This window comes from Malaclemys terrapin, chromosome 4 (assembly GCF_027887155.1).
Source record: "Malaclemys terrapin pileata isolate rMalTer1 chromosome 4, rMalTer1.hap1, whole genome shotgun sequence".
In the NCBI taxonomy this organism is placed as follows: domain Eukaryota; kingdom Metazoa; phylum Chordata; order Testudines; family Emydidae; genus Malaclemys; species Malaclemys terrapin.
Window position 1 is genome coordinate 73,181,260 of NC_071508.1, and position 27,266 is coordinate 73,208,525.

At 41.0% G+C, this 27,266-nt stretch overlaps 1 protein-coding gene across 31 annotated transcripts in view; it reads left to right on the forward strand.

Moving 5' to 3' along the window:
* The first annotated feature begins 615 nt into the window (after nucleotides 1-615).
* CD44 (CD44 molecule (Indian blood group)) overlaps nucleotides 616-27,266 on the forward strand; it is a 104,694-nt gene continuing 78,043 nt past the window's right edge. For 28 of the 31 annotated variants that reach the window (XM_054026488.1, XM_054026489.1, XM_054026493.1 and 25 more), the window contains exons 1-2: nucleotides 616-810; nucleotides 5,056-5,155. In XM_054026488.1, coding sequence (XP_053882463.1) covers nucleotides 805-810; nucleotides 5,056-5,155 — 106 coding nt within the window. In that variant the 5' untranslated portion in view covers nucleotides 616-804. Of the gene's footprint in view, nucleotides 811-5,055; nucleotides 5,156-5,772; nucleotides 5,998-27,266 lie in introns of those variants that run through there. The other 3 variants (XM_054026496.1, XM_054026480.1, XM_054026481.1) reach the window with 3 other exon arrangements.

The window sequence follows — 27,266 nt, forward strand, 5'->3', positions numbered from 1 at the left end:
TCAGGGAAAGAGTATGAGATGCGGGGGAAGAAAGAAGGGGAGGTAAATGGGCGAGGGCTGGAGAGACTGTGGATGAGGGAGAGAGGAGCGTCTCAGAGGAGAGGAATAGAAAGGGAAGTAAAGGCACAGAGGGAAGGAGAGAGAGAAGAGGGACAGAATAAGACACATTGAGAGAGAGAGAGAAACCCATATGTACATGTTCCACCTATTACTAAGCTGGAAAGGAAAGAGGGACAAGAGGATTGTAGCAGCTTATACCCCAAGACATACATTTTCAGGTTCTCATTACTCCACGTCAGGCTTTCCTGAGGTGGCAGAGGGAATGATTCCAACCACCTACAGAGAGAGTTTATTCCTCCCCTCCCCCCAAAACTCCACATAATGTTGGCTCGGTTAATAACTAATGCATTCAATATGCCTCTGCTGCATGCTAGCACACACATCTGGCTTGTGACTGCATCTCTTGTGTGCTCTGTGTGGATCTCCCACTATGCACCCCTGTCTCAAGCACACATGTAGGAAGTGGTAGATGGTTGGGAGATTATAAAGGGGGATGGGCAATCTGACTACTTTGTGCAGTGCTGCAGGCTATATGGGCTGGCCAGGGACCAAATGCTTTGATTAAACATTAAACTTAAGGAAACTGGTGGAGGCACGTGTTCTAAAGTAGACGGGCGTTTGTAAAGTGTCCTTGATAATAAATTTGAATATCTGAGGCCATTGTAGTCTTTGCTTTGTTCTAACTCGTGGTTGGGAGAACTGAGGCAAAGCAGCAACGCAGACTGAGAGCTGAAGAGGCTGAACATGAAGGTACCATTCTGGGTTGCTTTTCTTTTTAGAAGTAAACAACTGGGGAGAGGGGGCATTGTTCATCTTCCTAATTCTGTGCAGGACACGGGCTGTAAATTACATCTGGGAACAGAAGGTTGATGAGAATTGGGTGCCCAGCTTCCAAAGGGAGTGCTTTGCCCTCAAGCCAAAAAAGCAGCTTCTCTAACTCAGCACAGACTCTGTTATCCCCTCCCTGTCCGCTCCTGGAGCCCAAGGAAAGGTGCACTTCAGCAGTGTTTGCTACAATGAAACTTTAGGACCATTTCCATTACAAAACTTGTTTCAGGATTAGCCATGACAATTAAAGCTAGGCTGAAATTTAGCAAACAAGATTTCAGAGTGGGAACAGAGGAGCAAAACAGATTAAAAAATCCCCCCCTGTGATTATAGGTAAGGGTAAAAAATGGTTTTGAAAATGAAACCATCTTACTCTGAATCACAGGACATCTTACTGTGAGCTAAGGTTCAGTTACAAATTGTGCACCGCAACCCACTTAAACAATGTTATTATTTTACTTTGAATAAAGTTTCACTGTATTTGGGATCACTCAAAGAGGGTTCTATTGTGCATCTATACTGTGTGTGTGTGTGTGGTTGGGAAATTATTTTTATTCCCACAAAAAATGTCAACAAATATTTTTTCTTTGAAATATTTTTAGGTTTTGGTGCTAAGTGGAAAATTTTATGTTAAAATTGAAAATTTTTTGGCTTTCATTTTTTTCAACAAAATCTCTCTCTTTTTTTTTTTTTTTTTTAACAGAAAGGAAATTTTTTGTTGCAAACATTTGTTTCATGGGGAAATTATTTCCCATAAATAAAGTCCACTTTGACTGAAATTTTTTGACAAACTCTAATATACACATTACGGTATACATCTTTATATGCATATAACACAAATACCATGGTAAAATCCTGACCCCATTGAAATCAATGGGAGTTTTGCCATTGACTACAATGGGACCAGAATTTCACTCTATAAGAGGATCCCAGTGCAAATATCTTTTTTTATACTGCTGTAAGTCACATACACAGTTTCACTGGAGGTCAAAAATATATCCAGAATCCATAATAATGATTTTATCAGCATGAATTGGTGATGGCTACATTACTATGAATGATGAAACAAAGAATGAGTTATTCAGGTACTTGAATGAATGGTAAAACTTCTATAGTACTTGATACCATTTTGCATTCTATACCATATTCCAGATGTTTTACAGAAAAATCATTTTAGAAAAGTTTGAGAGAGTTTAACATTTTTAGTTGTGTTATTTTTGATGTTTTTCTGTCTTTGTAGCCAAGTTCTTTTAGTGCCATGAATTCAACTGTACAGAGGACAGAGGGAGTAAAAAAATTCTAAGAAATATATTTTAGAAATCTCTAAGATTTGCCTATAGAAATATCCTTTTGGTACCTAATAATTTCGTGGGACCAAATCCTCAATTCTGGTAAATCAGTGAAGCACCATCAAAGTCAATGGCATTGTACTGATTTACATCAGTTGAGGATCTGGCTCAGGGTTTTTATGTGCCTATGTCATGGTGCTGTCTCAGGTTAAACACAAGTGCTGCATGTTCCACTAAAACGGTAGGCAACTCCTTTCTCCGATGTCACAAAGCTCCCTTTTCTAGCCCTCTAGCATTGTGGACCCTAAATCTGAGCTAAATTGTGATCAACCTACGCCTCAGGCCAATGTATTTTTGGGGGAGAAATTCCACATTTGGGTGGAAAAGAAGGAAATAGTTTTGTGGCAGGTATTGTTTAAAAGCAACTGTTTGAAGCTGCTTAATAGTTTGGAATGTTAGAATAAGTCCCAGGGAGATGAATTAGTGGGCAGAGGGCAGGTGAGGTGGAAAAAAGTACATACTAAATGCAATTTATCACCTGGCTCTGCCGTTTATCACATTAGATGACATCCATGTGATAAATTGCATTTATCATGTACCTCTGGCTGCCTCTCTTGAACTATGCACTAATCCATCTATGCACCTGGACTACTTATAACATTCCAAATCCCTGTACAGTCCCATACAACAATCTACCAAAGAAATATTTTCCAACCAAACCCCACCCCAGTGTGGGATTTTCCCCAAAATTACACTATTCTGAGGTGCAGGAAAGACAATATTCAGTCCTAGATGAGTGACGGGTTTATGATCTGTTGTCTTGGGACCCATAGAGGCTAGAAGTGGAAGCTTTATTCCAATAGAAAGCCAAGAATTCCCATTTCCAGAGGGGAAAGGCTTTTGAGAAAGATCCTCAACCACTGTAAATTGGCATAGTTTCTATGAAGTCAATGGAACGCTCCAATTTACAGCAGCTGAAGAGCTGGCTTTTTGTTTCTAACACTGGTTGGGCCTTAAAACAGTGATGTTTTATGTATAAAAACAGCTGTTTCATGTAGTTTTTTAGAGTTTTTACAACATTAGTTATATGTTTTCCTTCCAATGAGTGAAGCCAATTAGACACATAGGGCCAGATTTTTGAAAATCCCACTAGGTGTCTATATGCATCCTAGAACACCTAAACCTTTGATAATCTGGCCCATAGTCCAGAGGCAGTATAGCTTTGCAAGTGGAGAAATACAGGATATAATACACCCACAATAGGCTATAAGCCTTTGAACAATTCACATTTTCTTTTGAAACAATAAGGAGTAAAGAGGTTATTTTACCTCTGCATTTGATACTAGTGCAATCACTGCTGGAATACTCTGACCAGTTCTGGTGTCCCCATTCAAAGAGGATGTTGATAAATTGGAGAGTGCTCAGAGAAGAGCCACGGGAATGATTAAAAGATTAGAAAACATGCCTCAACAAAGAGAAATCAATATATACACACAGTGAAATATGTTTAAAGTGTAACTTTGAAGTTGTAAGATACGTAAGAAATAAAACTCTGCATGATATGAGGAAAGGCTTCCACTTTGACAGTGTCCCATTAGATAGCCTAGAGCTGCTGCTAAAATTGGGGCTAGCTGAGGAAGGGGCAGCCAGCCATCTTTTAGTATGATTTATTAAAGATGTTTACAAAAGCAGTCACTGCTCTCAGTAGATTCACTATGTCTGCATTGTAAATACTCCCAGAACCTAACTTCACTCTAGATTTTCTGTTTCATATAATGGAATTAGATAATGGAAAGACCTATTAGATGATCCAGTTCATTCATTGTCTCTCACCATCCTGGCCTAATCCAGTGCTTTATAATACATTTCCTAGGGATTTGTCCAACCTAGTTTGAAAGGTGCCCCAGATTGGGACCTTCCATCACTTTCCTTTGGAGACTATTTAAGAGTGTCCTTGAACGCACCTTTATTTGCCAATTGAGAACTTGCTGTTCCCCTGTATGTGAAAGCACTGGGTCTCCTGCTAAGTTTTACAGGCTCATCCTGAAACAGTGTGATGTTTCCCAAATCACATTCAAAAGTGAAAGTCCTGAAATTTCCTTTGTTCTGTAAAGATTTAGTGCCCGTGGCTGGGAGAACCTGTGTTCTGTACTTTTCCATTGTTTATCTTATGCAAAACTAAAAATGTATATAAAAGATCTTTAATGTGTGGAACAGATGGTTCAACAGTATCAAGAGTAAAATGATACAGAAACTTTAATCTCTAGTTTGCTCACTGAAATCTAGCCCTAATCAATCATAGAATTGTAGGACAGGAAGGGACCCCCAGGAGGTCTTCTAGTCCAGTCCCCTACACTCAAAGCAGGACTAAATATTATCAATAGTGACTGAAAGCCATTGCCATCTCCTCGTTGTTAAAGGTTGATGTGTAATGGGCATTGTGGTATCTGCCCAGTGCTGAGTAAAGTGATGTCTACTTCATGTGAGCCGCCACTATAACTGACATCAGATGGGAGATGGAGGTATGGATGGACTGTGCTGCATGAACAGGACAGGGCAGGATGGTGGTAGCTTACACTTTCAGTGCCCACGTTGTACTCTCCCTTGCATAAACATTCATTGGCACCTTTCAACCGCATTACATTAACATAAAACCCCACACTGCAATGAGTATATGCACATATAGAAAATAGAAAGTGGCATACTTTCACTGACTCTTCCATTGTCTTTTGGTAATAAAGTCCTTCCCCCTTACCCCATAAAAATAAGGAATCATTGGTTTCAACCCAGCTCCCGGTGAGTGTCTGATGTCTCTGACACAAAACAACCCACCATTATAACTGGCACTATTTACCTTTCTTGTTGGCGATGTCTGCAGAGAGGCCATGAATTGAATGGGCCATGGAGACTGAGCTGTACCCTCCTACTTTCTGCAGTGGTGGTCTCTCCAGATCAGAACAGAAGCATGTTGGCAGAAGGTAAGTGTGAAGGAAATCTAATCTACCTGTGCTTCACCTGGACACCATACCCCTGTGCTGTCACTCTAGTGCTTTTTCACCAGTGCTAAATTCACTGGAAAATGAGGGAGAGAAAATGGAAAGAGAAAAATGTCATTTAGAAATGTTCTGAGAGTTGTAGATGCTTTGGTGGTTTTCTAAAACTCAGATGTTTTATGTTCTCCTGCCTCTTATAATAAAGAGGTTTTTAAACAGGCTAAGGGAGTGGATGCTGATAAGTCAGGCAGCTAACTCGTGAGATGTTGCAGAAATTTTCCAATGAAGCAGCAGCAGCAGGGCCGCCCAGAGGATTCAGGGAGCCTGGGGCAAAACAATTTCGGGGGCCCCTTCCATAAAAAAAAGTTGCATTTCTATAGAATACTATATTCTCGTGGGGGCCCCTGTGGGGCCTGGGGCAAATTGCCCCACTTGCCCCCCCTCTGGGCGGCCCTGAGAAGCGGTAATATTACACTCATGAGTAAAAGTTTTGGTGCCTCTTTAAAACCCTGCTGGAGCTGCTTACTCAGTAGCTTCCCCTCACCCCCTCCCCTTGCTCTGTCTAGTTTTGTTTCGACATGGGTGTGACTTTTGGTTCAGCTCCCCCTCCCTGTTATGTCACTGCTTCAATTTCTTTAGAATCCGAATAAAAACCGCAGCAAACTTCAGAGCTCATTGATTGCAGGCTGAACTAGGCTTTTTTGATTTGTGCACCCTTCAAGGATCTCCTTAGTTTTGGCAAAGTAACTCTGAAGAAACAATGAGCAAGTTCTTGTTGTGTGCAACTTTTGGATTATGCTTAATGCAGCTTTGTCTAGCAGAGATACGTAAGTAGTGTATGAATGAAAAGTCTAATGTTTGCTAATAAGTTATGCTTCAGACTGCAGCTGCTATCCAGCCAGCCGGCTAGAAGCCTGCTTGTCACACTAGCACATTTTTGAGTAAAGTTTTATTATCTATGTTATTTTCCAGTGCAAATCATACCAAATTATACTTGTGCTGTTTTTCTTTTTACATGCAAGAAAAAAGAGTGTATGTTAAGCACAGCTACAAATACTTGAGAAGTTAACTGTAGATCATCAAAGTTAAGTTTAAACTAAGAATTGAAGTACAATAGGCAACTGATTTTCAGCAGAGCTGTTGTAAATTAAACTGTAGAAACTGCTGTTATTTATTTATTTTGCTATACCAATGTTGTAAAACAGACAGTTGGTGGGGGGGAGCCCAACCCTCCTGGCATACAATAGCTGTATTATTAGGTTCACACAAGCTGAACTAAAGGCTAATGAATACAGGGTTGGGATGCAAAAACTAGGACAGGCATGCTGAAAAGAAACTTAACTGCTATGAACTGTGACTGAAATCTGGAAGGGGTTTTATGGCAATGGTGCATTTTTCTGACCTATCTCTAAAGCTTTCTTTTGGGGTTAACTAGTGAGGTTTTGGAGCAAACAAAGGAGTTTGATGGAGATGAGCAAGCCGCTTTCTATACTTTTATACTGTGACTACCAACACCAGAATAAATAACTTCTTTCAGAAATAAAAGCACACAATTTTTAAAAATCTGAAAATCAGATGCCCAGGAAGACAAAATGACCTTAAAATTTGATATGGTGCAGGCACACGGTGTTTGGGGGAAATAGCTGTGCCTTTAACAGAGTCCCATTGTAACAGAAATTGCCTTGAGTTGGTTTGGAAGGAAACAATTATCCTTCCACCTTGGTTTTCTACTAGCTAGTTCTTGGGAATCTAACAAAATCCATTTGTCATAGACACTGTCACCTCGGTGCTTTTATGTTTACCTCTTGTTTACTCGAGCACCAATTAATGGCTCCAGTTGTGCAAATCTGTGAATGGGTGTGTCAGAATGAACAATTCCAGACACATCAGTGATAGCTGGAGAAGCCTTATGCATTGTATTCTGAAATATTTTTCCTGTTATACTAAGTGTACATTTCATACTAAAATCAAATACTTGGATAATTCATTTAGGCTCAGGTAGAAGGACTGGAGTGTTGTCTGAGGTATATCTGAGGTGTGGCTAGAACTTTGACTTTGACTTAGCATGTGTATATAATGTATAATGATTAAGATGATTTGCTTATCCTTTGCTCAATTAATTTATCCTTCTGTGAACTGCCCAAAGTGCCATAAATAAACACAATCTGCACTTACTCTGGGGATAACACTTTTGCTGTGAGAGAGAGAGAGAGAGAAGAAAACCCCATAATCTAGTCCTCAGTGCAGTTAGGAAAAACATGTCAAGCTTCACGTATGCCCCACAGGAAAGTTTCTTTAGAGGCTTAGTAAGGTATTAGTTTATAGCTATAGTATACTTTACTTGGTATGCAGTGCATTCCAACCTGCCTTTGTAGTTATTAATGATTTTAAAACTACAGCCGATTTTTTATAGCATCCTTCTTACAGTGCATCACAAAATACTAGCAGTTATATTTGGAACATATTTAAAAGAAAGGGCCTGAAGTGCAAAATTCAGATTTGGTCCCAATTTTGAATTCTTCTAAAGTTTGGAAATGTTTGAATCTGAAATTTTGGTTCAAACCGATCTCTGACACTCTAGTTTGCTTACCAGGTCTCAGTTGCAGGCTGGGTAGGTTTCACTCGTTCAGTTGGGAAGTGATGATGGCAATGATTAATATTTAAGCAGAGTGAGGACTTGTTTAAACAAAGTTTTTCCTGCTTAAGAAATCCCGATTAACTCCATGAATGGATATTTTTATTCTGGAACAACAGTGTCTGCACATGGAGTTATTCAGGAAAAGCGGTTGCACTTTAAATTACCATAATCTGTGTCAACTCTTAAACGTAGACAAGCTCTTAGAGTCAAGGCACGGGGCCTGCAAATACGGTAGCTAATGGAAAGATCAGGATCAATGGACACCGATTGCTGTCTTCAGATTAGACCCCAAGTTCTCGAGCCCAGGAGGTAGGGAAGAGGACATCCTATCTGGAGACTCCCTCCACCCCCACCACAAAACCTATACAAGTCAATGGCCTCCAAACTCTTTGCATCTAGTTGGGTAGCATACGTGTGACTGGTGACAGAATTTGACCCTAAACTGGAAGAAGATGGAGCGGTACCAGAGATCTAAGATGCAAAGAAAAAGGAGGGCTGGGAATGTCATTGAGAGACAGAAGCAGAGCGCCCGTCTGCATAGAAGTGGTGGCCAAAGTTGCACCACAAGAGGAGGTGAAAAGAAAGGGATACTATAATTTATCAATCAGTCAAAGAGAAAAAGGGATCCTACCTGCCTTTTAGGCTATATATCTCTTATGCAAACCTGTACATAAAACAATTCAAACAAGCCCTTTGTGCTAGTTTATTTCAGGAAGGATGTAACATTGTATATACCTTGGCTATTCTCCCAAAGCTCTCAGTAACTAGATTTTAATAAAGATTGTCTTGAGCTGCCATTGTCGTTTAATGGAAAGGGTACAAATCTGCCCTTAGGCTCTCTGTGCCAAGCCAACAGACCACAGTTGGGGATGTACCGAGGGAGCGGGAGTGAGGCTTAAATGAGGATGCTGGGGGGTGGGAGAGGATGGCATCACAGTGCTGAAAACCCTTCAAGCTAAGCTCTCTTACACACATGGTGTGTTGTTGCGTGTAGTGTTGTTGAAGCAACTCATCATTTCAGCTAAGATTAAGTGAAGGATCAGAACCATATCTGAGATATGTCCTCCTCTGTGGGACTATGCTCTGCACTCATAAGGACCTGGACTTGAAACATTATTATTATTATTATTGCTGCTGCTATTTATATTGCACCACAAATGGACACAGCGTTCTTCAGTAGTTACTGTGTGCCAAACAATGCTCAGAGTCCTTGTGCAGAAGAGTTTAGAGACCATACAGAACAATAAGGTGTAGACCAGCATGCAGCCATTCCAGCGAGATTGCTTTGTGGAACAGATTGGTTCTCAGGTCTGTTTTCAAGGAGCAAAGGGAAGTGGGTTGTTGTTCTTACTTGGATAATTGCAAAGATGTTTCAAATGTAAAGGGAAGCATGGAAGACACCAAGAAGGTGAAAAAGGGATGAAGGGAGTAGTCTAGAGGGACGCTTGGATGATATGTAAGGAGTATTGTAAAAGGTGACTATGGACTGAGAGATAGGGTGGAGATATGGAGCTCTTTGAATGAGAAGAGAAGTCTGACATTTATTTATATGGGAAGAATAGAGGAAACTAGTGCGGAGGTAGAAGAATTGGGAAGCTGTTGTCTGAAAAACAGTAAAATAAGAGGGATGGATAAGAGGGATGAGAAGTAGAGTCCAGAGAGAAGAGAGGTTGCAGTAATACAGCAGGGATATAGCTAGAGCATAGTCTACAGATTTGACAGTAGGGTTAAAGAGAAAGAAATACATGTTGTAGACAGGGCCGGCTCCAGGCACCAGCTTAACAAGCAGGTGCTTGGGGCGGCCAAGGGAGAGGGGCAGCACCTGCGGCAATTCGGGGGCGGCAGGTCCCTCACTCCCTCTAGGAGTGAAGGACCTGCCGCTGAACTGCCGCCGCCGATCGCGGCTTTTTGTTTTTGTTTTTGTTTCCAATTGCCGCCGCCGATCACGATCGCGGCTTTTTTTTTTTTTTTTTTGCTTGGGGCGGCACAAATGCTGGAGCCGGCCCTGGTTGTAGACACTGTAGAGCAGAGGTGGCCAACCTGTGGCTCCAGAGCCACATGTAGCTCTTTAGAAGTTAATATGCGGCTCCTTGTATAGACACCGACTCCGGGGCTGGAGCTACAAGCTCCAACTTTCCAATGGGCCTTGGGGTGTTCACTGCTCAACCCCTGGCTCTGTCACAGGCCCTGTGAGGGGAAGGCGCTGATCAGTGGAGCTGTCGGTGGGTGGGAGGTGCTGGGAGTGGGGGGGGAGCTGATGCGAGGGGGAGCTGATGGGGGGGCTGCTGATGTATTACTGTGGCTCTTTGGCAATGTACATTGATAAATTCTGGCTCCTTCTCAGGCTCAGATTGGCCACCCCTGCTGTAGAGGATTTGGTGAAGGTCTGGATATGAGCAGATTCACAGGCAAGAATTAGGTAGTAGAAAATGGTAGTGTTGCCAGAGAAGAGATGGTTTGATGGAAACATAGTTTAGTTTTGAACATATTAAGCTTCAGGAAACATCAGAGAAAGAGGCAGACTAAACAGAGGTGGGGAAAAGTAATCGTCAGCAGAGAAGTGTTGCCCATGGTTTTGAAGGACTCTGGGGGATTCTGACAGTTTTTTAGCAGCCCTTTTCCATTCCAACTACTGTACTCTTGTATATTCGGTGTTTCTGGCTGTGAGAGTGAATGATCCTTTCAAAATACAGAGTAAGAATTGGGTAAAGGAAATCTATACCTTAAACACCTGCGTATCTATCTATCTATCTATCTATCTATCTATCTATCTATCTATAACCTAGACATCCATTTTAATTGCTTTATACATGTCCATAATTGAATTTGCATAATTACCTACTGTGTAATGTAATTTGACAGAGAGGATAATAATGGAACAGGCACTGCCCACTGTAATATTCTTTCCTAAATTTAAAAAGAATGCAACAGTGCATTGGCCCGACAAATCAATACCAGTAAAAGTTCGGATTGGATACAAGAAATAGTGGAGTTCCTTATTGTGGCCTTGATCAAGCAGTCACATTATCTATATAGTGGCTTTAATGGCAGCAATAGCCTACAATTCTCAAAGATCAGTGCTGCCGGTCTGAAAAATAGTTCAGATATAAGCGCTACAAATCTCTTAACTCCAGTTAGTAAACAAGAACTGATAGTAGATAATGTTTTTACCCCTCAGCTCACAGAGAGCCGAGATACTCGTGTCTATTTTAACACTGGAATTCATGTAGTAGATCCATTTAGAGTGACCAGATGTCCCATTTTTAAAGGGACAGTCCCGTTTTGGCGGAATTTTTCTTATATAGGCACCTATTACCCTCCACCCCCTGTCCTGTTTTTTCACAGTTGCTATCTGGTCACTCAAGAGCCACTGAAGTTTAAATTTCATCTTGAAAGTCAAAAGTCAGGGTTGGATTATTAACAGGAATTGGAGAGAGATGGAGTTTTTCATCACTAGCTCCCTGTTTTAAAAGGGGCCATCATTAGTACCTGGTATAACTCAGTCTCCTGTCCACTAATTTTTTGCCTTTAATCACAAAACCATCCTTCTTCCCTAATACATTTGGTGGTTTTCAGGCCATTCTTTATGGATTACTGGCAATTGACATCACCAATCTTTTTGGTGTAATTGATAATCATTTCTCAGGCAAATCCAGCACTTCACTGGGCTGTTAAATCACAATTGCCTGTCACTCATAAAGAACCAATAATTCCTGCAAAGAAAGCCTTACCCCCGCCATTAAGTTGGTATGTAATTTATAATGGCTACCGTGGCTGTTATTACAATCTCAGTAGCAAAGCAGTGAGTGTCAAATCTAAGTGCTTGTCAGTTCCTTACCCTTCAAACCACAAACGGTCTCCCCTGCAATGGTATCAGCTATAACAGTAACAGCTGGCTGTGATTTTCCTGTGCCTGTTGGAGCTGACCCCACCCAAAGCATGAAAGGGGAATTTCCACATATAATGAATCAGAGAAGAGTAACAAGAAATGACACAGAGAAGGGGGTTTCTTAGAGGAGCTTCTCTCTCAAATTGAAACGCCAGCTAATTCCAATGCATTTGGTTGATGTGTAGTTCCATGACTTGGTTTCCCTTCTAATGATGTCTGCATCAGTATTTAGAGTCTGTGGGTAGTATTAACAAGGGAATTGAACTCTCTTATGCACCCAAGAGATGCAAATCACATCTCTGGGGTTTTCCAGTCAGCCTGCATTACAACGCCAGTTATGTTGTACAATGCAATGCAACTTATTTGTGTACAACATCCTTTATCTGCTGTGTCACAAAGGAAAAAAGATGGGATCAAAACAAGTTAAAGGGCAGGTGTCCTTTAATTATTCACACTGAAGCTGAAGCAATCACACCAATTCGAAGTAAAAATCACAGGGAAGACCTGAATTTTTAATATATCCACAGCTGGAAAGTATAGGTTGGCTTTTTTTTAACTCATGACTGAGCTCATCTCAGTAGGCTTGGAATCTCTGTGATCATTGGAACCCCATGCACTACCAAACCACTGTTGCACACTGATACACTGTGCTGTGTGTTTTAATATCAGGCTGTGGTAAAACTTCCATCTCTGTTGCTGCAAATAAAGCTGTTCGAAGAGCAGCTTACGATGGGTATATAAGAGGATACCACTGTGCAGGCTGACAGCTGACTTGGAAAAGAATATTAAACAGTGGTAGTCAACCAGAGGTGTGTGTACCCCTGGTGGGTATACAGAGGTCTTCCAGGGGTACACACACCTCATCTAGATCAGTGTTTCTCAACCTGGGAAGGTTGTGGGATGGGTTTGAGGTGGGGGAGGGGGTTGCAAGTGCAGGCTGACGTTATGGGGCGGAAAGCAGGGCAATTGTCTATGGCCCCATGCTGCCGGTGGCCCTGTTAAACTAAGTTACATGCTTCAGCCCCGGGTGGCAGGGCTCGGGCTTCAGACTCCTGAAAGGTTTACAGTAGTCTGGAAAGGTTGAGAACCACTGAACTACACCATTAATGTCTGGTTTTGTAAATATTAAAATTGCCTGAGATGCAGAATAAATTACAGTCAAGTGCCTTTTATAACATTGTTTTTGGAGACGGGTATATGTTTCACTTTGGGGAACTGCTTCCTGAGTGGACCCCAATGAGAAATGCATTCTTGCTACTGGATTTCCATGGAGTATTTTTGTGTTATTGGATGGGTGCCTTTAAATCAATAGGGTGTGGCATGTGTGGGTAGATGTGCTAAGTATGTTCCTTCAGTGTATTCCCATTCAGCAGTGAGATATTTCCAGGCACTTGGGGATGCTTAGAATGTGACCTGTAATTGAATAGAACCCTGATATCCTTTTTGTGAATGTAATGATAATAATGTTTAGGGCTTTTCATCTGCAGATCTCAAAGCACTTTAGCCAGATGGGTAAGCACTAATAGCCATCATTTGCCAATGGGAACATTGTGATTACAGAGAGGTGAAGTGACATGGCAACTCAGTGTCGGTCAGGAACAGAGCCCAAGTCTCCTGACTCACATTCCAGGCCTCCACCTACTAGATGAAGTTGCCATATTGGGAATATAAATAGTTAACAGGGTGGGTTCAAGGGAAAGTGTCATTATGCAACCTGTAGAGGGAAACAATTCATTAATAGTGAACACAGCTAAGGTGTGGCCTGGTTGCCTTTCCCTTTCATCTTCCTTTCCCATTTCACTTTCACTCACTTTCCTATTCCTCCTCATCCTCTTCCCATTAGATAGCTACTGTTAATTTTTCTGTCCCTTCCCTTTCTCGTGATTTACCTGGCCAGTTATGGAATATATAGAGTACTTTAATGTTCCTGTGTTTTGCTGAAGCTTCTTCAAATTTTCAATAACAGTTTTTCTTATTCACCATTCATTAATGTTTCTTATGCATGAATTGTAATTATAGGAATAAAGAAAATATTTTTAACCGGGAAAAAGAAACTATATAGATTGTGAAGTCAATTCAGATTAATTTCCTCTGCAGCAAATTTGTAAAAAAACACACTTTGAATGAAGCTTTTGTCCCTTCTGTTGACATTGCTGTCCAATTTCCTGTTTCATTGCATAAATGATACCTGCACATAATCCTAAAACCTTTCAGCTATTACCATTCGCCATCATTTGATTTTTCTTAAGCAGAAGTGGACCCAGGTTGCAGTTTCCTAAAAGTGTTCAGATCCAAGGTTTTGATTCAGATTTGTCATTTTTCTTAACTAGGGATGTTCAAAACTATTTGAACAAAATAAGAGCGGACCCAAACCTTTGCCCCAAATTGATGTTAAAAAAATCGTTCTTAAAATTGATTTAAAATAAATTTTAAAATCATTTGTTTTTTTATTTTTCATTCTAGTCCAGATGACAATTCCTAGAATGTTACAATGTAGCAGATACTTACATTGTTTGGTACTCATGGATTTTCATGGGTAAATGACATTAAAATATCCATGCCTCCCCTAGCAGATTAAAAATTGCAAACCTTGTCCCTCCTAGACTGCAGACCAGCATTGCATAGGCCTCATTATTCTCAGTTTGCAGAAACCTCTATCTTTAACGTTCATTGCTTCTCCAGAGTATCTTGCAGCTGCAGTTCGTATTCCGTTTAACCAATTGCTTTGTATGTGATGATCCCAGAAGTCTGCTTCCTTTACATTTCTTGTTTCCATCATCTTCATTAGGTTTTCCTCTTTTGTTCATTTTCCCTCTCTCTGGTATCTGGCTGAAGCAATCTGATAGACTTTGTAGGTTCCTATCTGTCTAAATAGGTAACAGAGGGTTAAATCCAATTTATCTAAATTTGGTCAGTACTCTAGTCATCTTCGAAGAAATAAAAATCTAGCTCACCAATTGCTCTCAAGAAATAGGCCTTGGTGGACACTTGAATGAAAGGAAACTTTACAGGAGCAAATATGTTCTGGTTCTGGACTATATTTTTGCCCCTGACAACAAATATTTCTGTTCCTTTTAATTTCAGCCATCCTTTCCACGTAGCTCTGACTTGCGTCCCTGTGTTTTTAACTATACCAATGTCATTCTGGGATCCTGACTCCCAGTGCTTTCATGAGAATGGTACTAATGAAATGTCTCTGTCTGCCAGGGCAAGAAAGATCAGAGTCGTTCTGGACACCTTTGGAGATAAGTGAAATCTGAACACTTTCAATTTTAGTGAAGGATAAAAGATCCTTGCGTGAAATAAATTCTTCAATCTCTGACTTCATATGTGCTACCAAACTGTAATGATGCCTCTCTTCATAGCCAGGGCTCAGCCATTTCATTTTCTAACCTGCAGGGAATAACTTTCTGGAAGTTACAGTTAACCACCAGAGGAGTGCAGTGACCCTTTCAGGTGAAAAGACATCCAATGCTGTTGAAGAAGAAATCCTTGCCCTCTAGAGCAGCGATGCTCAGTCTTAATGAGCTGGAGAGCCACTTGCTCATTGAGTGGAGAAACAATCACAGCAGAACATCCTTTGTGCTTTTGTGACGTGTGTGTTGACAGCATCATCCTGCACTGAATCCAGCATCATGATGACAATAATGGAATCCTCTGTCAGCATGTTGCACCACACTGATTTTTGTATCTCCCTGCAGTTCTCTTTTCCCTGTAGCCCCATTCCCTCTATGATGGGTGGGATGGGAGATAATCCTAGCATCTCTGATCTATTTTCTTAGTGTGTTCCCCACCTAACAAGCTTGAGACGTGTTGTGTAGCAGTAATATGAGTCGTGTGCTCCATGAGACCAGGCAGAGTCAGAGGAATGCCACACAGATCTAAGGATTCCAGGAGAGCTGCATGGAGGGCCCTACAGAGACACATGCAGCTGTTGGGCCACACATTGAGTATCACTGCTATTAAGTCTCTTCACAGCATCCCAGGGCTACTGAATGTAGCAGGCCATTCTCTTTTTCTAGTCTGGAATGATTCAGTATATGGATTGAGGCAGAAGGCCTGCTCCACTTCTGTCCATGAAGAGGCATGCTCCAGGATTTAGTTGTCCACATTCAATATGTTTATAACAGAGTGAGAGAGACTGTGTCCAGTTTGCAGCTGTCTCATTAGTGGTTTTGTTCTCTATTAACCTTTGACTGAGAGTACAGTTTTACCTATACAGTTCATACCACAGGGGGTTGGGGTTTCCTTTTTCAACAAAGTCTTTGTTACATTCAATGAGTATTCACTTGGAGTCAGCGCTGTAGTGGTAATTGTCGATGACAGTGTACCGTACATACATGTACTACAATGGAGCATTGTGCTGCCATGATCTAGTGGCAATCCCAATGATCTTCAAGCACAGCATCTCTTCTTTTGCAAACCATTGCATCTCACAGCAACCGACCCTCACTGTGCAAGCAATTAGGAAACTGGAATCCATGTTTCTGTCTACATATACATTATTATGGTGCCTGTCAATATAGAATATAAGCAAGAACTGCTTTCCCAGCTGCTGCTAAGTGGGCACACACTTGCTTCAAACATATAGAATGGCCACACACACAATCCAAGACACTGTTGTTGATATGGGAATGCTTTGGGCTCAACAAGGGATAAGTTAATATTAACTTCATACAGCAATATTTGCTGATATTGCCAAATAGATTCATCTAACCATATCTCCCAAGGTAAATGGGCCGGAGAGCTCTAGCAGTGTGCTAATAAAAGAGCTGATGGTGAACTAACACACCCTCAGTATATCCTATTACACCCAGAAAATGTAAACTGTTCACTAAGATGTGCATGATATATACTTAGCTACACCTGTCTCGACCCTCCCTGGAACTATACAGCTGAAGGAAAAACTCAGATGCCTGTACTTTCTCCAATCTGGAGTCAGCATTTGGATATTTCCTTTTTTTTCTAGCACTATAAGTGGTTCTGTGTAACTGTTACATCACTTGAGCTAGAAGGGAAACTCTGACACAATAGCAGGGTGGGGACCATGCTGTAGGTGAATAAAGTACCAAGAGCTTGGAATTTCATCATTTAAGTATATGCATATCATTATGTAACACAACACAGATGAGCCTAGACAACGAGAAGCAAATGAATTAAACTGCTGAAGGATGGCACATCATCATACCCCCCCCCTATATATATAATGGCTTTCTGTCAGTAGAACTCAAAATACTTCACAAAGCAGATCAGTATCATGATCACCATTTTACAGGTGGGGAGACAGAGGCACAGAGAGGGGAAGTGACTTGCCCAAGGTCACCCAGCAGGCCAGTGTCAGAGCCAGGAATAGGACCCCGGTCTCCTGAGACCCAATCTAGTGCTTTATCCACTTGACCTACTTCTTTTGCCTGTTTTCACAGAGGACAACAGTTATGAATTCATATAGCAGCTGTTTCAGAAATATGAGAAGGTCGTGAGCGAACCTCCTCCTAATGCTGTAGAAGTCAACAATAGCGCATAGGGCCAGGGATGTTTTCTGGAATATGGTGTCTTAAAAAAATTCAAACTAGGAAGGAATCAAGGAAAAAGATCTATATTAAATATATCTATATAACCTATCCTTGGCCTGATTATGCAACCCTTACTGATTTCAGTGGGACTACTCGGGTGAGTAAGTGCCCACCAATGTAAGTAATTTTTTTTCAAAAGCAAGGGAAGTGCAAGCCGACATTCAAAAGCAACCCTACAATTATAGACCAGCACTTAAAGTGTTAGCAATATCAGCCAGCTAAGTTATTAACAGACTTTATCACTCACACTGGGGGAGTTCAGATTATGCTCAGTTTATCAGAATTGCAGCACACGCTCATTTACCCACTGACTCACACAGGAAGTTCAGGTTGAACTTCTGCAAGATGATTCATTAACCCCTGAACAACACTTTTGTTTTTACCAAGAGAAAGAAATATACTCAAGACAAACAACCCCCTACAAACAACAATAACCATGGTAACACATGACTATGCCGAGGTGAGACAAGGTGGGGTTTGTGAGGTAATATCTTTTATTGGACCACCTTCCGTTGGAGAAAGAGACAAGCTTTCGAGCTTACACAAAGTTCTTCCTTCACTCTTTAACATACTGATTTGGTGCATGAAGTTGATGAATGCCCATTTAGTATCTTCCACCCTTGCAGACTAGAGTTAGAGTCACCTTGATTAGGAATTTTTTCAGGCATTGCCACTAATAAGCAATTGTCTGAGACAGACTTTCAACATGTGCCATTTCCTGGTGGATAGACAAATCTTTCCCATCTACAGTTACTGATCTTGGATCCTCTGGATTGATTGTTGTACTTTGGATTAGCTGTTTCTGTAGTTCCGACAAGATGTCTCTAGTTTCTGTGAAGAACTTGCCCTTGCTTTGCAAAACCCTGACAGGATCTCGTCACTTCCCTTTTCAAACTCTTTCACTGACTTCCTCTCCCCTTCAGCATCAACGTGAAACTTCTTGTCCTCACCTTTGAACCTTTATAACTGTGTCTGACTGTGCTCTGCTCAGTTCCTCCTCCCCCCCCGCCAAATCTCTTGAGTCTGTCTAAACCTCTCACCTAATGACTCCCTTCCTTGACTTACTTTTAACTTCATGCTTTTTTCCTATTTCATCCTTGTTTACTTCTGGAATGCCTTCCCTCTCCTCACCTTCCAAGTGATAATCCTCTCTTCCTTCAAATCTCTACTGAAAACACACCTTGTTTGCAATAGCCTATCAGGAGGATCAGTTTGCTTTGAGCAAAAAAACCCGCCACCTTCTGCTCCCTCAGTATCTGAAACCTATTTTTTGTCTCATTTGACGCTGGTCTCTTGATCTCAGCTTATCTTTTGTACTGCATTGAGCACATTGTTAGCACTCACTAAATGACAAACTATAATAATGGCTGGTCCAAGATCAATTACTTTGTTTGCCCATTGGCCATTCTGAACTCACATTTCTGTCAATGGTCACCATTCAGGAACCCCTGTCAGTGGTTGGGATTGAATTTTCTTGCAACACTCATTCTGTTGACCAGAAGAAACAAGCTTAAGAATGATACATACAGTAATCAAACATTTTTATTTGGAATAAGAGTGCTGCTGGTGACTTGCCACTCTGACGGTATGTTGCTCTGTAGCTGAGGATTGCTACGTGTAGGGTTATTAACATCTGGTGATTTTCTTAATGAAGGTTTTTTATTCCTGATTCAGCTAATCTATTTAATTATTTAACAGTTGAGAAGAAGGGGTGAGTATCAACAGAGGGGAAATTACTTTCTGTAGTGCTAACGAGGCCAATTCAGTCATGGTGCTAACAGTGCTAACAGTGGCCCATTCTCAACAGGTTTCAGAGTAGCAGCCGTGTTAGTCTGTATCCGCAAAAAGAACAGGAGTACTTGTGGCACCTTAGAGACTAACAAATTTATTTGAGCATAAGCTTTGCTGTAGCCCACGAAAGCTTTTGCTCAAATAAATTTGTTAGTCTCTAAGGTGCCACAAGTACTCCTGTTCTTTTTCCATTCTCAACAGATACTCACCCCTTCTTGTCAACTGTTGGGAATGGGCCACATCCTCCCTGATTGAATTGGCCTTGTTAGCACTGACCCCCCCATTTGGTAAGGCCTCCCATCTTTTCATGTGCTGTATATTTATACCTGCTTACTGTATTTTCCACTCCATGCATCTGATGAAGTGTGTTATAGCCCACGAAAGCTTATGCCCAAATAAATTTGTTAGTCTCTAAGGTGCCACAAGGACTCTTCATTGTTTTTAGATGAAATTGGTTGATCCTAGCACTTCCATGGGATAACAGTGGTTCTCTGTTTGCTGATTCCTATATTTGAAGCAAATAGTACATACTCTTGCAATAGTTTCAGTGTTTGTTTACATTTGTACATGGCCAAAACAAAATTTCCTGTGCTCTCCTGGATATTTCAATGCCAATGTCCTTCATGGACAAGCATTTCCCAACATTTAAGCAGAATATTGTCATCGTAGATAATTCTTCAGGATATGAAGAGTCAGGGAGGGTAGCACTTTGTTACTACAGCAATTCCTGATTACTTTGATCCATGTTTAAAACATGGATTGCATCAGTCTTAGTTCTCTTTTTTCACTTCCACATTAGCTGAGAATCTTGACTTAATTTCCCTTTCAGTTGGCAAGAAGTCAATTTAACTTAAAATATTGGAAAAATTAATAAAGTTTTAAAAAATTGTATAATTATGCCTGCATATTGTAGATGGGCAGAGGGTATGACGGGGCTCTGTACTACTACAGCAAACCTGTACTGGTGTAGGGTCCCACAAGAATTTTTCCACTGACCTCAGTGAACGCTGAATGAGGTCTTTTATTCATCAAATTGCGCTGATACACATTATGTGAGTTTTGGGAGCATAAGCTTTCGTGGGTAAGAACCTCACTTCTTCAGATGCAAGAAGCTTATGTGAGGTTCTTACCCACGAAAGCTTATGCTCCCAATACTTCTGTTAGTCTTAAAGGTGCCACAGGACCCTCTGTTACTTTTTACAGATTCAGACTAACACGGCTACCCCTCTGATATGTGAGTTTGTTTATTCTGCAATGCCTTTTTTGTGACTTTCTATAATTTTAGGTCCATCAAAACCAGCTGAATTCAAATCAAGTCTTTTAAGCTCCTGAAAACCAAGTTTGTTTTTAAGCACTTCTATAGTTAGTTTCATGCTCCATCAGCAGGCAACACTGAAACGTGTATTTCATATGTTTCATTTTTAAGTGGTATGCAGAAGAAGTGGGCTGTAGCCCACGAAAGCTTATGCTGAAATAAATTTGTTAGTCTGTAAGGTGCCACAAGTACTCCTGTTCTTTTTAGTGTGCTTCCAGTTGACCTAAAGAAATATCACTGTTTCCTTCCCCAAATTGGAAATGTTCACATGACTCAGCACCTCAAATATCTTGGCTTGTTGTGGTGAGAAGCAGCTTGACTTTCAGCCCAGGCTTCATTTTTGTGACTGCAATGGCTTGTAGGTACATCTGGAAATGAACCTTAGCTTTTCCCCAGGTTCCTTTAAGACTGTCTGTGAGCTTGCGCTCTGAGGGGGCTTCTGACCTTTTCCATGATCTACGCCTTGGGAAAATGCTGTCTTCCCTCCAGTATCCCGTTTGCTTATTTTGTCTTTTAAGTCCAGCATTCCTGATCTCTGCAAAGTTGCCATTCCTGGTAACATGTGTTGTTAACAACAACCAGACTACTAAATTGTTAGCAGAATTTATTTCCCAAAATCAAAGGACTCAAAGTAAGCAGAGCTTCTCAGCATTATGCTACACCGACAGCTAACTGCCGCCTGCTGGCCAGTGACTTAGATAGGCAATTCTCTTTAGTTCCAGATCAGAACTGAGCTGATGCAAGCTGAATCCTGCACCCCATAGCCACATAACACTCATGAGAGTCCCTAGAATAACAACCCAGTGTGCATAGTCCAGCATTCGTAAGTAGCCTTTAATAACAAACCAGCAAGTATGAGAGAACCTACAATAACAAATCAGGGTGAGTATACCATAGTTCACAAGCAACCCCACAAAAAGGAAACTGCGTAGGTAGCCCAGTGCTCAGTCACAAGTGAGTATCCTCACAATAACAAACCAGTTTGTGCAGCCCAGCAGTCTTGAGTATCTGTGAGGTAATAAACAAGCTTGCAAAGATCCGTGGCCATGAGCAACCTTACAGTAACAAATCGGTGCACGCATGGAAAGAAGGGTAAATGTTTTGGTAAGAAGAAAGGTAGTGGTTTTACATCCTAAGCTTTGAAGGAGCAAAAGTAACAGTGAGGCGGAAAATGTTTTTTAAAGACTTGCTGATAACTTGCTTGTGTCTCATTTTAAGATATGGTATCAAGGTGATATTTTTTCCCTTCCTCAGATTTTGATAACATTCATTTCTGGGAAGCCAGGCTTTAAACCATTAAAGGTTGTAGGGCTGAGGTGCCTGGCCATAAATTGATCCAGTAATTTATTGGACTTGTAGCTTCTCAAGTACACAAACAGAGCCATGCTTATTCCTCCTGTGTATTCTGTATGAGACAGGAATGCAAATGTCGCCATACCTATATCAATGGCACATTCAACCTAGTATTCTGCCTCTGACACCTGTGAATCTCCTGACCACTACACATAATTCAGCAGGCCAGTGGTACAATATTATAAAACAGAAGAATAAATTATTTTTTGATCCTAGTAGGTGACCAGCATAAATCCTAATGGCACAGGTAGTTTAGTATACAATTTAATATTTTTAAATGATAAATGATTATTTGATTCTCAAGTGAAATTTTTTCCTCGTATTAAAAAATCCATAAGGGTGAAAATTCACAAGAACTCCAGACCCCAACACACTTCAACTTCAGGAATGTTTGGATCGGAATCTGGACTGTATCTCTCACACCCAACAAATACAATATTGAATCTAATTATTATACTTGGAAGTTCAATACAACTCTCAATGAAATCATTTGGTGACTTCTATGATAGCTGTAGCAGGCCCTAAGTCAGGGCTTCCAGTTGTGAACTTGGGAGCTCCACCTGATCCTTTGGCAACTAAATTAGATCACTGAGCAGATGAAGATGAAGAACCAGATTAAATTTCAATGGATAATTCTGTAGTAGATTGCAAGAAAATGGTACAAAATGGATTTTGATTTTGTGTCTTTATTTTCCAGACACTTGAAAATAGGAGAGAGAGAATTAGTCTGTCCATGGTGGACAAACTGTGGTTGGAATGAAAAATCTTAAAATAGATCTATTGTTTTGGGGGATTATCTCTCTTCCTGCCATTACTTGTTAGTAGGAGGTCGGAATGGGTTGCTTGTCTTCTGGCATGTCTTCCTTTGTTGGACGAAGTCTAAGAAGTCATTTTCTACTTAGTATCAGAGGCGCCGACTTCCTGAGTTCTCGGTGGGTGCTTGACCCCCGCTCAGTCCCAGGCCCTGTCCCCACTCCACCCCTTCCCCCGACCCCCACTTCTTCATGCACCCGCTCCGCCTCGCCTCTTCCCACCCCTGCTCCACCCCACTTCTTCCTGCCCCGTTCCACCCCCTCCCCTTCTCTTCCTGCCTATGCTGACCCACTCCTCCCTCTCCCTCCCCCCCTGCCCAGCACCTCCTGCACACCGCTGAACAGCTGATCACTGGCAGGTGGGAGGTGCTGGGAGAGAGGAGGGCTGATCAGTGGGGCTGCTGGTGGGTGCTGAGAACCCACTAATTTTTTTCCATTCTATGGAGTCGGTGCCTATGCTCAATATAGTTGTTACCTTAATGTTGTGTGAGTCTATGTTAATTTGCTGGTTTGCAGAATGTTTAAAAAGCTTCTTGTGGTTTCCTTTGTCTGTTGTTATTTGCGGTAAAACAGCTCTAATGTTAAAGTCAACAGACACTTTTGTATTCAACTTTTTTTTATTTTTATTTTTGTTTACTGTTGAGCATTGCCTGGTTTTCCTTAATAAACTCTCCACTTAAGCCAGTTTAAAACAAGGAGAATGGTTATTAGAGTTTCACGTAATACTGGGAGAAAAAAATGTAGTAACTAATTTATTCTATTGATTCTAGTTTGGAAATTATCCATTAACAGATCATGATTTTTTAAAATTTATTATGCCAAATTACTGCAAATAATTCTTAGTCTCATCAACTCAAAGCACTCTGCAAGTATTTGGAATTCATAATCTGTGCCACTTTAATTGGACATGTGGATCATATGTCTCACATGGCATGATTCTCTTATCTGACTGAATGAGCATAACTCTTTGGTTTCTCATGCGATCAACTTATGATTTGCATGGAAAGTGGTGAGAACACAATAAAAGAGGATTTGTTTTAAAGTTCAAACAAGCACTGACATGTTTTGCGCCCCCCCCCCCCCATTCCTTCCCAGTTATTCACCCCACTCTAGTTTCATGTAAATATCTTCACTGGGACTGCATGTAATTAACACCAACAAATGTGATCTCCTTTATTCTACTTTTGGGATTACAGTGATGTTTCTTAGAACATAAGAATGGCCGTATTGGGTCAGACCAAAGGTCCATCTAGCCCAGTATCCTGTCTACCGACAGTGGCCAATGCCAGGTGCCCCAGAGGGAGTGGACCAACAGGCAATGATCAAGTGATCTCTCTCCTGCCATCCATCTCCATCCTCTGACAAACAGAGGCTAGGGACACCATTCCTTACCCATCCTGGCTAATAGCCATTAATGGACTTAACCACCATGAATTTATCCAGTTCTCTTTTAAACGCTATTATAGTCCTAGCCTTCACAACCTCCTCAGGTAAGGAGTTCCACAAGTTGACTGTGCACTGCGTGAAGAAGAACTTCCTTGTATTTGTTTTAAACCTGCTGCCTATTAATTTCATTTGGTGACCCCCTAGTTCTTGTATTATGGGAATAAATAAATAACTTTTCCTTATCCACTTTCTCCACATCACTCATGATTTTATGTTCCTCTATCATATCCCCCCTTAGTCTCCTCTTTTCCAAGCTGAAGAGTCCTAGCCTCTTTAATCTCTCCTCATATGGGACCCATTCCAAACGCCTAGTCATTTTAGTTGCCCTTTTCTGAACCTTTTCTAGTGCCAGTATATCTTTTTTGAGATGAGGAGACCACATCTGTACGCAGTATTCGAGATGAGGGCGTACCATCGATTTATATAAGGGCAATAATATATTCTCAGTCTTATTCTCTGTCCCCTTTTTAATGATCCCTAACATCCTGTTTGCTTTTTTGACTGCCTCTGCACACTGCGTGGACATCTTCAGAGAACTATCCACGATGACTCTTTCCTCACGCCTTTGGGTTTTTCTAGTGTCAACATTAGTGATTATGTTTTGCTCACCTCAAGGTGGCATATCGCATAGTTGTCTAATTCCAGAATGATGGTTTCTCTGCCTGAGCTTTTTGGTTTTCCATTGAAGTATTTGGCTCTGCTGCACAGCTGTACCACATTCTGATGCAGGCTGAAGATTGTCATTCTGATTTTGGGTGAAGCAATTGAAAATAAGATAATATTTAATGTAGAAAGCAAGGAAGTTAAACATGAGTTATGACACTGTATAGACTATCTCCGGATGTTTACCACAACAACTGTTGCCAAGCAGATAAACCATGGTTGGAAGTTCCATTAGCAGCATTTTTTTCTGCAGCAGCTGCTGAGGAATGAAATAAATGGCTTGTTCTGACTTGTACTTTCACAGTGAGTCTAGCCTGCTTGGTTTAACAATATTCAGTTTATTCCTATTTTTAATAAAACTAATTTAATAGTCATGAAAGTTGCCAAACTAAGAGGCTGAAGTTTTCTATCTACCTGCAGAACAGATGCAGAAACGATGGCTTTGGAAGCTGGTAGGCAGATTCCCCAGCAAGAGCAGATCAGATAGTCACATGCTCAAGTCTCATTCCACATTCCCTTCCTCGAGGTGGGCTTATTAAAAAACAGAATAGACAAAAGGCTCAAAATAATGCAAAACAATGAGAAATACTTTTTTGCTTTCTTCCTTCCCCTACAACATAGACCTTCCTCTCTAACACCCCATCTAGGTCCATCCCTTTCCCCATCTAGCGCCTGCCTTCCCCTGCTACTATTTCAAAGACAGCTCTATTTAAAGCAGGTGCTGCTTGCAACATTCAGTCACATGACCAATATCACATGCTCCCTGAATTCAGTCCCCTCAGTTTTAAAGGGCCAGGTCAGGGTGCAGAGATAAGAACATGAGAATGGCCATACTGGGTCACACCAGTGGTCCATCTAGCCCAGTATCCTGTCTTCTGACAGTGGCTAGTGCCAGATCCGTCAGAGGAAATGACCAGAACAGGGCAATTATCGAATGATCCAACCAGCTATCATTCAGTCCCAGCTTTTGGCATTTGCAGGTTTAGGATACCTGGAGCGTAGGGTAGAGTCCCTGACCATCTTGGCTAATAGCCACTGATGGATCTATCTTCCATGAACGTATCGAATTCTTTTTTGAAGCCAGTTATAGTTTTGGCCTTCAGAACATCCCCTGGCAATGAGTTCTACAGGCTGACTGTACATTATATGAAGAAGTACTTCTTTATGTTTGTTTTAAGCCTGCTGCTTTTAATTACATTGGGTGACCACTGATTCTTATGTTATGTGAAGGGGTAAATAACACTTCCCTATTCACTTGCTCTATAACATTTATGATTTTATAGCCCTCTATCATATTCCCCTTAGTCGTCTCTTTTCTAAGATGAACTTTGCCAGTCTTTTTAATCTCTCCTCATATGGAAGCTCTTGCATACTCCAATCATTTTTGTTGCCCTTCTCTGTACCTTTTCCAATTCTAATATATTGTTTTTGAGATGTGACTACCAGAACTTCATGCAATATTCGAGGTGTGGGCGTATACCATGGATTTATATAGTGGCATTATTATATTTTCTTTTCTTACTATCTATCACTTTCCCAATGGCTCCTAACATTCTGTTAGCTTTTTTGACTGCCGGTGCACACCGAGCAGATGTTTTCAGAAAACTACCCACTATGACTCCAAGATCTGCTTCTTGACCCCATCATTTTGTAAGTATAGTTGGGATTATTTTTTCTAATGTGAATTACTTTGCACTTGTCAACAGTGAATTTCATCTGCCCTTTTATTCCCTAGTCTCCTTGTTTTGTGAGAACACTTTGTAACTCTTTGCAGTCAGCTTTGGACTTCACTATCTTGAATGATTTAGTATAATCTGCAAACTTTGCCATCTCACTTACCCCTTTTCCAGATCACTTATGAATATGTTGAACCACATAGGTTCTGGTACAGATCTTTGGGGACCCCGCTATTTTCCTCTTTCTAGTGTGAAAATTGACAGTTTATTCCTACCCTTTGTTTCCTATCTTTGAACCAGTTTCTGATCCATGAGAGAACCTTCCCTCTTACTCAATGACTGCCTACTTTATTAAGAGCCTTTGGTTTGGTACCCTATCAAAGGCTTTCTGAAAGCCCAGGTAGATTATATCAACTGGATCACGCTTGTCCACGTGGTTGTTGACTCCTTCAAAGAATTCTAATAGATTGGTGAGGCATAATTTCCCTTTGCAAAAGCCATGTTCACTTTTCCCCAACATACCGTGTTTGTCTACGTCGCTGATAATTCTGTCCTTTACTATAATTTCAACTAATTTGCCTGGTACTGAAGGTTATTGGTCTGGAAGTGCCAGGATCGCTCTGGAGTCTTTTAAAAAAATTAACATTACATTAGCTGTCCTTCAGTCATCTGATACAGAGTGTGATTTAAGTGATAGGTTACATACCACGGTTAGTAGTTCTGCAATTTCATATATGAGTTCCTTCAGAACTCTTGGGTAAATATCATCTGGTCCTGGTGAGGTATTTACTGTTCAATCTACCAATTTATTCCAAAACCTCCTGTATTGACACCTCAATCTGGGACAATTCCTCAGATCTGTCACCTAAGAAGAATGGCTCAAGTGTAGGAATCTCTCTCACATCCTCAAATGCAAGAATTCATTTGGTTTCTTTGCAAT